The 13122-nt window shown below is 43.7% G+C and overlaps 2 protein-coding genes across 43 annotated transcripts in view; one reads left to right on the top strand and one right to left on the bottom strand.

Moving 5' to 3' along the window:
* LOC310845383 (uncharacterized protein) overlaps nucleotides 1-7973 on the top strand; it is a 124555-nt gene extending 116582 nt beyond the window's left edge. The window contains exon 3 of the transcript XR_014564653.1: nucleotides 7944-7973. The gene's annotated coding sequence lies outside the window, so the exon portion shown is untranslated. The remainder of the gene's footprint in view (nucleotides 1-7943) is intronic.
* The window catches only part of ANK3 (ankyrin 3), a 380323-nt gene that overhangs the window by 99253 nt on the left and 267948 nt on the right, over nucleotides 1-13122 (bottom strand). For 30 of the 42 annotated variants that reach the window (XM_083740203.1, XM_083740249.1, XM_083740208.1 and 27 more), the window contains 8 exons: nucleotides 11958-12056; nucleotides 8891-9088; nucleotides 7213-7311; nucleotides 6153-6251; nucleotides 4236-4334; nucleotides 2707-2904; nucleotides 2402-2500; nucleotides 1402-1500 (listed from right to left, as the gene is read on the bottom strand). In XM_083740203.1, coding sequence (XP_083596329.1) covers nucleotides 1402-1500; nucleotides 2402-2500; nucleotides 2707-2904; nucleotides 4236-4334; nucleotides 6153-6251; nucleotides 7213-7311; nucleotides 8891-9088; nucleotides 11958-12056 — 990 coding nt within the window. The remainder of the gene's footprint in view (nucleotides 1-1401; nucleotides 1501-2401; nucleotides 2501-2706; nucleotides 2905-4235; nucleotides 4335-6152; nucleotides 6252-7212; nucleotides 7312-8890; nucleotides 9089-11957; nucleotides 12057-13122) is intronic. The other 12 variants (XM_083740229.1, XM_083740217.1, XM_083740211.1 and 9 more) reach the window with 1 other exon arrangement.

The following is a 13122-nucleotide window of genomic DNA, read 5'->3' on the forward strand; positions in this document are numbered from 1 at the left end:
GGTATGCATTGTTTGTTTGCTTTCAATTTCTAGGCAGTCCACACACATTTATGATGCCACATAGATGCTGGTGAAAAAGACAACAATCATGCAAGGATCTTACCTCATTTTCCATCAGCTTAACTTCCCTTTCTCCCGACAAAAGGATTAAGGATAAACAAAATATATGCAGAAAAGCAGCCCGTTCAGGTGACATTTTGCCCTCAACTAGGAAACTGGGTGGCAGGAAGTAGAAAAGATCAGGAATTGGGGCCTTGGGTATTGTCACATTCTTTTCATACTTCCCTCATGTTCTCCTCCTTGCAGGAAGGAATGATTCAGGGAGAACCAGAGTCTACAATAAAGTAGGACTTCCCTGACTTTGTGAGTTAAAATAATCTCCAGCTCAGGATCAGGGCTAAGACTCCCTCAAGTACCCTTGCTCTCCATCACCATTAGACTTCTGGGATTCCCAGTTAGGTTAATATATTAATGTCCCTTTAACCCAACAAGGGAAACTTGTAGTCTTCCAAAGTTGGTCTCTAACTCCTGTCAAGTCTGGCTAGCATGGTCAATAGTAGGGGTGGATGAGAACTGTTGAAACACTTGGAAAGGTACAGATTCCTCATCTGTGCTTTAACCAGAGAAGAGGAAGGTCTCTTTGCTGAGGTACAATGGAGATATAAAGATGTTCCCTGGGACACCTGATACACCAAGCAATGGCACCCATATTTGTGCGAAGCCATTCTCAGAAAGGCTCATCAGGCCTAATCTCTAGGACATGTTGGGCTGTACGCCACCATATTTTACACAGAACAGACCCATTGAAATTAATGAGCTTGACTAAACTAGGTCGATTAACTGCATTGGATCTACACCGTGTAAAAGTTAGTGAAAGACAACCCAGTTATTTCACAAAGCTTTCATATTATGTGGATGTGGCAGTCTCATTTTGTACAGCTGCCGTGGAAAAAAAGAGGATTTCAATTTAGTTTGTGTTTGTGACATTATTATTATTGGTTAGAAGTTTATGGGAGGGTTCCCATCCCCTGTATTTTGAGCTGATGTCTGAACTGAATGGAAGATTACAAGTTTCAAACCCAAGTTAGGGAGATACATAATGGGGATATCTATCCTTCCCTTTCCTTAATGGAGGATTTTAGGCAACACCCATATGATCTTCTCATTATGGCTGTGACCAACGGAGGAGAATGTTTTCAGCAAAGTCCTTAATGCCACTGTCAAATATTTAAATATTTTTCTAACAACTTCTGCATCTGGAATTGTGTAGACTGTTCCTGATCAGAGTTAGTAAGGTACATGGCAATTTGTCGAAAGGAAGGAACGTGGAAGGGATGCTGTGGAATGGCTGCATAAAAGCTAACTATCTGGTCCTTCATCCCACAGAGCAAGCATGGGTACCTTTGCAGAGGCGTGAGGTGAGGCTCCCTGGTCCAAGAGAAGTAGTGCCACTTTCTGATTATCGTAATGTGCCGCGACATGCAGTGGAGTTAAACCACTCTAAAAATACGTGCAGAACAAACAGGCATTGTTAGAAAACCACCATACATTAAAAAAGAAAAAGAAAAAAAGAAATCTGGATAATTAGGTTAATCTAGGTTTGGTGAGACTACTGTGGAACTAAACTAAGGTTTTGAAATGATAAATGACAACAAAGAAGACAGTACGACACAAACTACTTGATTTGTAGGTGGGTATTCTCCCTCTTCACTGCACTCCTGGCCTCCCAAACATACCAGGCATGAGAAATATATATTCACAGTACACTCCCATGCTTCTTCAGCATCAAAGTACCCATTCCATTATATGTTACAACCCTTCATGGACTTTATCACTTCAGAAGTGGGATTGGGGTGTGTGTGTGTGTAAATTTGAATGCTCTGAAATCTTTAAGACTAACCCATCAAAGAGAATGCTTCTATAGTTTGGCCTCCTCTTTGATCTGATGGTTTTCTCTGTGTAGGAAGTATTTTTAAGCTGGGAAAGTGTTCAGCCATACAATTGAACCCACTCCAATGCATGTATTCTGAAGTTGTGCAGTCCATGAAAGCTTGTCTCGAATGGGTTGCAGAATTCTAATTCCATGTAAATGTTTTAAACATTCTGTGCACAACCACTGATGTAACCCCTAGTAGAAACTGGACCCAGGCCACCATATTTTATGGTGGCCTGGGTAGATTTTTTTTTGGGGGGGAGGGGAAACCATCCAGAAACCACCACTCCAGCTCAGGGAGAATCCAAGACTGATGCTACAATAACTCAGAGATGCATAGGAAAGTTGCAAATATCCAAGAAATATCTGCTGCTGTTCCTGCTACTGATAGTCAGTATTGGCTAACCATGGGAAGATCAGGACTGGGTATATTCTGCAGAAGCAGGGAGTGACTCTTGCCTGCCTCACCTTTCCAGCAGCATCTGGAGATGCATTCTTCTGAAGCAAGAGGTTGGCTACTTCAATTTTGCCGTACTTGGCTGCCACATGTAGAGGAGTAAATCCTTTCTGTAAGAGAAGCATTTCCATCAGCAATTCCCTTTTACCTCAGGGCCTTTCCCCTCCCAGACAGGGCATTTGCACACTCGGCTGATCTATACCAGATACATTTGCAGGGCTGTGGTTCTATGCAAGGGCAGAAGAGAAGATGGCACTGGCCACAACGTTCGACAATAGCCAATTTTATTAGATGGTGACACGTAAAGGTCCCTTACCTTGGTAGTTATGCTTAAGGATGCGCCGTGATCCATAAGGACTGATGCTACATCTTCATGTCCTTCCCGTGCTGAAAGGTGCAATGGTGTATACCCTGAAGTTGTGGGAGCATTGGGAGAAGCTCCTTGCTGTAACAGCTGCTGCACTATGTCAGCTTTTCCCAGTCGCGCAGAGATGTGCAGCGGTGTTTGGTCATCCTAAAGACAAAGGAAAAAGGAGCCACATACAGGGAGTTCAACACTTGCACATACGTATTACTAGTAAACGACTTTCATAGTGACCAGTGGCAGTATCTGTACAGTCAGCTTGTATCCTGTAGAGACCCTATGCGGAATGTGGTATGTGCATTATATCAAACGCGACACAGTTCTTGAACATGTTAAACCAGTCTTTCCCAACTGGTGGCCTTCTAGAGGTTGTTGGGCTACAATGTGCATCATCCCTGACCATAGGCGATGGAATTTAGGACTGGAACTGTCAAAGGTTGGAAAAGTCTGTGTCATGAAACCTGCAAAATATACGTATGCAGGCATGCTTTCAATATTAAGACACAAATTATTAACACTCCACCTTCCTGCCTCATTTGAGGCACACAAGGCAGTTGAACACATGGAAATGACCCAGTATTTAGAGACACTAATTCTAAGGCAGAAGGTGCCTATAGATACGCAGGTCAGCAGAGCTGTCCAGGACGGCTACATTCCCCAAGTCAGGCCATCCTAAGGCCAGCCAGGAGGAACAGAATGTGAAGACTGCTAAGATTCCAGCACCTCAGAAGGTTCCACCCACCACTGTTATGATGCCTGCCCTGGAACCTCGAGAGACACCCCAGGGCATTGTGAGAAATGAAAATGGAGGTTCCAAGGTGATCACCATGCTAGAGAGCCACTGTAGTGGTGTGAGTGTTAGGACTAGGATGTGGGAGACCAAGGTTCAAATCCCCACTTTGGCATGAATCTCACTTAGGTCAATCACTGTTGCTGTGATGTTGAAATGGGGGAAGGGGAGAACAGCATGCACCACCTTTGGCAGACAGATGGGCTATACATAAAAGGTAAAGGTACCCCCGCCTGTACGGGCCAGTCGTGACCGACTCTAGGGTTGCGCGCTCATCTCGCTCAAGAGGCCAGGAGAGGAGGAGACCTATCAGAGGGCATGTTGCTGAGGCCCTCAAACCTGGAGGCAACCTTCCTGATGTTGTCAGAACAACATCTGCTTTCCCTGGGAGCTCTCCCAGTTGTTGCAGAGTCCAACTTTGACCTCCTACTGTTAACTTGGCTGCTGGCTCATTCCTGCTCCAGATTTGCCCTCTTCAGACTTTGCCCAGTGCTCTGCAGGCTGGCACCCCAACCAGAACAGGTCCATGTAGCCTGCACCAAGACCTCACTGTTGTAAATTAGGGTAAACATGTATTGTACCAATTCTACTGAAGCTGACCTTCTGCTCAATGGTGACGCCATGCCTTGCTTTGGAGAATCAAGCACATGACTCTTGCAGTGCACATCAAGTAGAGAAATAGTCCACTTACCTTGGCTTTAGCTTCTACCTGAGCTCCATTCTGGACTAAATATCGAACAACTTCCGACTGGCCAGCTCTGGCAGCCATATGGAGTGCTGTCTCTCCCCGCTATGAATGGAAAATTAATGCCAGAGAGTCAAAGGCTAGTAATAATAATAATAACCCATCCCATAAGGTAAAAAGCAAACAGAAATATTTTAATCAACAAATGAAAAAAAAAGCTTTACATTCTACTCATAAACCATCAGCACATGAATACTTTCAAGGGGCTGACTGGGAGCAGAATGCAAAACCCAATCAATATTTGACCTCCAGCTCTGGCCCCACCAAAGTAATTTATTCCAGCCATTGATTTTCCAGCTGTTAAAGCACACGAGTGTTTTGTTTTGTGTTAAAGGAAATAATGCCCTTTTAAAAATGCAAAGCTACATCGGCAATGTAAACACAACACTGTGTTAAACGACCATTCACAGTTGGTGAAACTTTCGCAATTATGCCAAGCTTGATAATGTATGCAGAAGATATGAACATTTTTATTCTTTTGTGTGACTTTCTGCTGTAATATTCCAGTGGCCCTAGATTTTGCTGTAAGCAGGGAATCACTTTGCTGGGCAGTTGAAAATAAATCAATAATAATAATATAAAGAGCTGCTGAGCTTCACGAGCTTTCACCGAAAGAGGTGTCGCCAGGGAAACAACAAGAACAGCAAAAACTTTGATTTGAAGGAAGCGCCTTTCTAAACCTTTTGCAATCCACTGACTCTTTTAAAAGCAAGCATTTTTTATAGCACAGATGGTGCTACATGGGCGTCTATAATTTAAAATGGTTTTATAGAGCAAACTGCCACGGCAATGCTCTACTGCAGCAAAGCCTCGCCTCTCATACATCAGACTTTGCAAAGAACAGACAGTGCCAAACTGTAGCAAAAGAAGAAGAAGAAAAGTATTATTGTGTATGCGTGTGCTTTTTGAAGCCTGCTTCTGTCACTTTGGCACAAATGCATCTAGAACAGCTCCATTTATAAAACACACACACACACAAAAACCCCACTCTTCCACAAAGCCTCTGGGTGCACGGAGGTACTCCAGGGCGGCTGTGGCCAAAAACAGGCAATATGTCCTGACAATCTGCTGCAATCTGCTAGCAACCTCAGCAGCGCCTGCCTCAAATTGGGAAAAGGCCCTGGTCTTCTGGGGTTATGGCATTCAAGGAGTCAAGTGCACTTTTCAGAAATCAAACACTGAGCAATAATAAATGAACTCCTGCTCTTTCCAGTGCAAAGAAGGAGATAAAGATGAAAACAAATTTCAGTAAGAACAGAGAGGGGGGCGACTCTTCAACAAGCCTTTAAGCTATCCTCCTAACACAGAGAAGAGGGAATCAAAGCTGTTATTGTTGTTGCTGTTGTTGTTGTTCACATTCATCAGAGCATTGGCAGTAAATGAGAGATACAATAATTCAATAAAAGATTGCCCTTGGGATAGGCACATATGAAGTTTGGCTCCACGTGATGGGGCCAAGTTTGCAGGGCATATCCCAAAAAACAAGAATCTCAATGAAAGTTTGGTCACTTTACTCTTTGATATGTCCAGTACAGAAATAAAAGTAGTGAACAGCCCATGTGGCTTGACAGGGATAAACAAATACTGTGGGGCAGGATTTTTTTTCATCCAGAACTCGACAGAACTCAGTTCCGGGACCTCTCAGGTGGGCACCATTGCCATTATAAGAGAACAAGGGAGGTGTTCATGGTGAGTTCTGGCACCTCTTTTTCTAGAAAAATAGCACTGCTGTGGGGAACAGAAGCAGCGGCTCAAACTCTAGACTAGAAAAGGTCTAGGAAAAGGTATGAGGAAGGTGTGAATGCACTACAAGTCAGATATTCTCCTTGGCTGATAGTGAAACAAATGAACATTGGTGCTCACCACATTGGTTGTGTTGGGCGATGCTCCATGATGCATCAGCTGTGAAACAATATTTACATGTCCCATGAAGGCAGCAACATGGATCGGAGTCAGACCCGACTAGAAAATGGAAAGAAGAATAAAAAATGACCGAGGTTTGAGGTTAGCGGCATAGAATGAGCTAAAATGAAAAAGAGTTGCCTGGACCTTGGCAGTGAAGGTGAATTGTGAGTTGTACATGGCAGCTATAAAAGGATGCCTATTCAGCACAAAGCTTGCTATTCTCAACCTTGGGTTCCCAGGTGTTCTTGGACTACAATTCCCATCATCCACAGCCAGAAGGGATGGTGGGAGTGGTAGTCCAATGACATCTGAGAACCCAAGGTTGGGAAAGGCTGCTTTAATCGCTACCCCACACTTGCTCTCACAGCAACGTTTTAGATTGACATTTTTGACAATCACTGAAGCATTGAAGGAACACTGTGCTATCTAAAGCCTGTAATGTAAATCAGGGCTGGAAATCTGTGGCCCTCCAAATGTTGTTGGATACTTCCACCAGTTCCAATCTGCATAGCCAATGGTCAGGGATGATGGGTCTTCCAATAAGTGGAACCTGGCCAGAATGGAAGAAGTCACCGAGCATGTGTTGTGGTCCTAGCATACCTCTCTCCCTTGCAGGAGGCTATTGCCACCCCCAAAATATCTGCTGATCAAGACATATGCCCCTCCCCTCACACCCCTTGATCTAGGCCTGAATCTAGGGACACTTATTAGTTCAGTAGGCCAAAGATCACCACATCTCAACTTAGTTATACACTTAAGAACACAGAATCCCTCTGCAATGTTGTGGGATTCCACAGAGACACACCATGTGGGTTTTTCAGCATATAAGGAAGTGTGGAAAGGATTCCCTTACAGCAGAGAAGTTTAGAAACAATTAGCATATGGAAACCTCAACTGAAACAGTAGGAAAGGGGTCCCTGCTTTGATTTCGAATCTTCCTCCTGTTCTCAGCTCTTAAGTCAATGGACTTGCTTGTTTACGGAAAACATAACAGCATGTGCAGTCAAAGATACCTTACCTCAGTGACAGCTTGGATAGATGCTCCATGTTTCAGCAAAAGTTCCATCACTTTAATTCTGTTCTTTTTGCAGGCAATGTGGAGAGGTGTGAAACCATTCTGTAAAATTGAGAAAAGGACTTTTCACAGACAGCTAGACAAATGTTATTGACAAAACACTTCTTCTCTGAATTATATGCAATGCACTATGCTTCCCATCCCCTTATGATATTCCATGGCTGCTAATTTTTGTTTCTCACACACACACACACACACACACACACACACACACATATATATATAGAGAGAGAGAGAGAGAGAGGATTTTGCTGGATGAAATGCTAATGACTAGTATGCTTTGGGGGGATAAATAGTATTTGCACATACAGTAAAGTGCAAAGCTAAGCTGCCATTTCATTGTGAGTGAAGCAGCGAGAAGAAGCAAGGAAACAAGCTATCCTGAACATCAAAGGTACAGTCCTATTCACAGCATCTGCTTGAATGTCGATGACAACCTGTATACATATCAAAGTGGCATCATAGGATTATTTTAAAAACAGCTGACAGAATTGGGCCTCCAATCTCATCAGCATCAGCTACCTTTACAACAGGAGTAAAAGATACCATATGCTTTCATAACATATGGTCAGGGCTACTGCCTCTTCTAGTTGAGTCAAAACAGGCAGTTCAGTTCACTGCCATACTTGAGTTGAATTCTTTCACTTCTTTTTTTTATTACTGTTATCATTCAGGGTAAATATCACGAAGAGAGAGAAAACAGAACAGAACCAAGCATTTCCCCTTTTCCTGAAACCTGAGATCTTTCAACGTGAGTTGCTAAGGGCGAAGGGTTGTGTGGAGACCTGTGCTGTTTCCAAAGAATGATGTGGGGATATGCTTACAGAAAAGACATATATTTGGGGGAAATTGTTTGTCATTTGCGGAAGTCATTATAACCAACACATCTCCCTCTAATCCATGTGCAGTCTTGTGTTTATTTCCCAGTTTAATACTTGCTTTGCAGAAATCGGAAACATTTTGAACCCAAAGCATCCTTTCCCCCCTTTCCCTTCCACAATTTGAAAGGCCAGTGATCTGAATCTGTTTCCAAAGTTATAATCTGAATTTCTCCCACACTGATTGCCGATGGCAGTTAAAGGCTGCATAATTTACCCTTTTCTCTCCAACTGATAGCAAGCCATTAAAAAATGTGTGTGCGCGTGCACGTACACACACACACACACACACCCTGATTAAATTTTCAGTAGTATTGATAAAGGAAGGCTTTATCCAATTTTCTTTTGCCTAACATAATGCAGACACAAGATGTGCATTAATGGCACAAGAAACACATTCATGAGAACTTCATACTAAAACACAGTGCTTTTTTTTTCTTAAAAAAATATGTTTAGGGGTACTCTCATTTTGAATCAAGAAAACCACGATTTTATTGTTCAAATCGGGAAAAATAAATACAGTAAATGGACAAAAGTACAAAGATTCACAAAATGTTTAGGGGCTTGCGTACCCCTGCGCACCCCAAGAAAAAAGCACTGCTAAAACCTATTTTCTTGAGCCCTGTGAGCAATGGCAGCTGTTCCCCCTGAATAATTTGAGACTCCCAAATACCAAGCATAAACATGCTGAGATACATATATATATGCTGGTGACGAATAGTTAGCCTGCTGTGCGTACTCACCAGTGCTTTGGCATTAGGATTAGCTTTCTTGTCCAACAAAACTTTCGCAACTTTGTAGTGGCCACAGTGGGCGGCAACATGCAGCGCTGTCAGATAGTCGTTAGTGACATCATCCACAGGCACATTGTGCTCAATGAGAAGCTGGACACAGTTGAGGTGGTCCCCTTGCGTTGCCATGTGCAATGGAGACAAGCCATTCTGGGAAAAGAAAAGCAGGCGGAGAAGAGCAGAATAATAAGATGCACAACTTTAAAACAAGGAGGCCACTTCTGACAGAGTGTTGCTACCAACTAGCTTTACAAGCTTTTGGGATTTATAGGGGGACTTCTAAGGATAACGTAAATGACGAAGCAGACAGACATTTCAACTCCGCTGCTACTGCACCTGAACCAAGCAGGAATTCCATGGGAATCTAAAAGTAACCCGAGGGAAGGCCAATAAAAAGTAAGGGGAGAGGGAAAGGAGTGGTAGAACCACTTTAACGCTCCATCCAAGCTCTTTTCACAACATGAGGGCAGAGCAGGCAACACCTCCCCCAATTCACTAACTGTAGTAAGGAAATCAGTACCATGCCATAGAAAATTATACCCCCTCAAAGCAAAACCTTCAAGTTGGTTATAAAGGCATTCACGAGGTTGTTGTTGGCACCCGGTCTTCTCTTGAGAGACAGTGAAGTGCACCTTATCTCTGGGATGCAAGACTGGCCTAGCCAGAGGCCAAGACCCCACCCCCTGGCCCTCGCTGATGTGGTCCAAAGGATAACAGAGCAATATGTTTGGAACTAGCTTGGCTGCAGGAGGCATACAAAGTGCCATCCAACTGCCTGAGGGACTCCACTCTGGATTTGTGAGGTGTTTACTCCATAGCCTTTTCTTCTCCTGAAGATATCTCACAAAATACAAAATAGCCAGGTGTGGATTTCCCCTCAGGGTTTACTCCTGAAGCCCTTCTCACAAAGGAGCATAGCTGCAAGGCAGCAGAGGTTTAGGACCAGTGTTTTCCTTCTCCTAGATGGGCTCCCTTTCCAGGTTGACCAACCCCACCTGCCCCTCATCCATGAAGTGAAGGCAGTGAATTGACACATGTTGCTGGTGGACCCCCAGAAAAGTGGCATCTTAATTGTGCAAGCTCTAGTGCAATTAAAGTGAGTAGACAAAACAATGCACAGATAAATTCATCATTTCCATGAGTTCTGCTGTGCACCATTTATTATAACTCATAAGTGAAACACATCAGTTCAAGCCTAGTTGGGTGACCCTTAGGTGAGAGCCAATGTGGTGTGATCACTCAGAGTGTCAGGAGTAGGTCTGGATAGGCTCAGGTTCAAATTCCCATAAAGCCATGGGACTCGGTTGCTGTCTTCCAGTTTAACCTACCTCTCAGGATTTTTGTGAGAATAAAATGGGGAGAACCAGTTATGCAGCCTTGAGCTCCATAGCAGAATGGATGAATATAGTTTTAATCAATCAACTCTCATGAACAGCAGGTGAGGAGGTAAATATGTGTCTGGGCTATACCACTTCAGACTGCAAGTGGAGGCTTACATCACTCCATACAAAAACATTCCTATGGACAGATAATGAACATACAAGGAAGAAAACAAGAACAGAAGCTTCTCCCTTGATATCCAGTATTTGGTTCACATAGGGGAGTATTCAGTCATGAGAGCCCTCACCTGCCATGTGAAGTGGTATACGCTAAGAACATGTTTGGTTCCTCACCTGGTCCGTGTGAGAACTTGAGTTTTAGCTATTAGATTTTCAATAATTTCCATATGCTTATTTGAAAATCAAGAAAGAAAGCTGACCTCGTTTTGCAAGATTCATCTTTTTTTTTAAAAGAATTTTTTTTTAATTATTAGAAAAACAAATGAACCAGTGCTGGTTGGGACTCTCTGTCTCCCTCTCTCTGTATAAAACACACCATAGCTCTGTGCCATGGGAAATGGCTCATTAATGCCATTCTCAAGATCTTCTGCCTTCCAGTTTTCCATACAAGCCTAGTCAAAATTAACATATCAGAGAGAGAAAATGACAGAGATGAGGGGGGCTTCCGACAGCAGAACTTCATGTTGGTGGTTTGTTTCTGGTTTTTTTACATTTATCTTTAATGTGAAGCTTGAGTTTCCCTCTGTAGGAGAGCAGGTGCATCTGTATTATAGCGGAGGAGTCACTTTGCTGGAGAGTTATATAATCTCTTTTCTAGGCCAGCTTATTTTCACAGCCCTTGCACAAAAATGCAACTTGAAATTCAGAAATGCTGGGCCCCCTTCCCCCCCCAGGTTGGGAAGCTCAACCGGGGATTGAATACTAGGAAAAGCTGTTTTTCAACCTTAAGTGGGCTTTGGAAAAGGTGAAGGGCACAAGGTCTTGCACGTTCGGATTCAAGAAATTGACTTGTCAAGAAAAATTCATAGCAATTCACTCATGCCATAAAGTGAAGATTAAACTCCCCAGAAGGGTACCCGAACTAACAGCATATATGAAGCAATGGGGACTAAAGTCCAACAGGTGCTTTCAGAAGTGAGGCTATGGATTCATTTAAGATCAGAAGGTTCCACTACTGCACGTCAGTGCAGTACGGAAAACAGGGTAGTGCCATTTTAAAAATTCAAATGCATAGTCCAGTCAATGCAGATGATCATTTATTATTTACAGGCACAGGAAATGTAAAGCCTCGTTAATAAAAATTACTTATGAAAATGGCCTGCCTGTACCTGTGGGAAAATGCAGACTTGAGAGGGATGAGCAGGAAAGAGAATGGGTGCGACCTGAGGCTGAGATTCAAAGAGCTACCATAGACATGCCCGGGGACTTGAGATTTTCTCTGTCTTTGCACTGTTGGTACCCAATTCCACAGCACAAGCTGCTGTTGGAAGCACCACTCTTTCCCAAGCCAGTCCAATGAGCCACTTGGATAGGGGAGGTGGGTAGGGGGTCTGTTTACCAGACTCAAGCACAAATGTCTCTTCAGCGAGTGGAACTAGCTGCACAGTTAGGAAGCTAGGAAACTCCTTCTTGCTGAGTCAGACCATCTATCATTCTCCAAATCCCAAGCTCCACATTACCTTCGTTTTCGAAAGGATTGGGGCACCTCGGTCGAGCAGCATCCGCACAACCTGTTCGTGGCCACTTCGTGCCCCACAGTGGAGAGGTGTCAGCCCGTCCTGTTGAATAAGGAAGTCACAACCCATTATTTTGGAGGGGCATAAATGAAGGGTGAACACATTTAAACTGTTCTGGGATACCCCCAAAGGAGGTTGGAGGAAATCTTCACCAATTTATGTTACATTTTCAATGTATTTCCTCCGTAATGGAGAAGGACACAGAAAAGCACTGTTGCTTATTTCCATTCCACACACAACTGTACTATTTCCAGAGAAGTAGCCAGGTTAGTCTGTCCCAGGCAAGAAACCCAGAGAGTCTTGTGGTACCTTGAAGACTAGCAAACAGTAGCAATTGATCTGATGAGGTAGCACCTCTTGGCAGGGGGTGGGGGGCACTGCCACCTTCCAGGGTGGGTTAATACTGGTGAGGTTGAGGCTGGGCTCCATAGCACCCTGACATCACCACCTCCTTCCCAGCACTGCAATGGCACCCTGCCTACTTGGCCACCCCTGCCAACACAGTAGTGACATTGATTTGCAAGGTTTTGTGGACCATAGTCCAATTCATCAGACACATTCTTCCCCCATCCCTGTCCCCGCTGCTGCCACACAGGTAGAGTAAGCAGCGAGACCAGGAGGGGAAAAAATGCCAAAAAAGTACTTAGGGTGTAAATAGTGCATCATTAGCAGTGGTTATTCACAAACAGTTGAGTTGAAAACAGATGTCCTGGTGAGCCAATTAATAAACATAGTTTGACCAAAAAACAACACCATGTTCCAAATCAACACAACAGCGATCGCACTGAAACTCTTGATAAATTGTAATTCTGAGGTTCACAGAATTCACAGAACAGAGTCTTTCTCTCTGTGTCTCTTACGTGCAGGGGCACACATAAATGTGCTGTGCTGTACGCAGCCATTTCAAGTGCCATTAAGGCAGCTACCTATCCATATCAGATTTACCTCACGTTTATTCACATCTTTGCTTCCTTGGCACTTCTCACATTGTTCCTGTAGGCCGGGGTGTCAGCTAATGTAGTTAGGATGACTCAGGCAGATTGTGACCTAGCGTGCTTACACTGTTTCACTTCGTAAATATATAGGCTGAGGCAGATTTTACGTATTT

The sequence above is a fragment of the Podarcis gaigeae genome (assembly GCF_964106915.1).
Source record: "Podarcis gaigeae genome assembly, chromosome: 5".
NCBI classification, from domain to species: Eukaryota; Metazoa; Chordata; class Lepidosauria; order Squamata; family Lacertidae; genus Podarcis; species Podarcis gaigeae.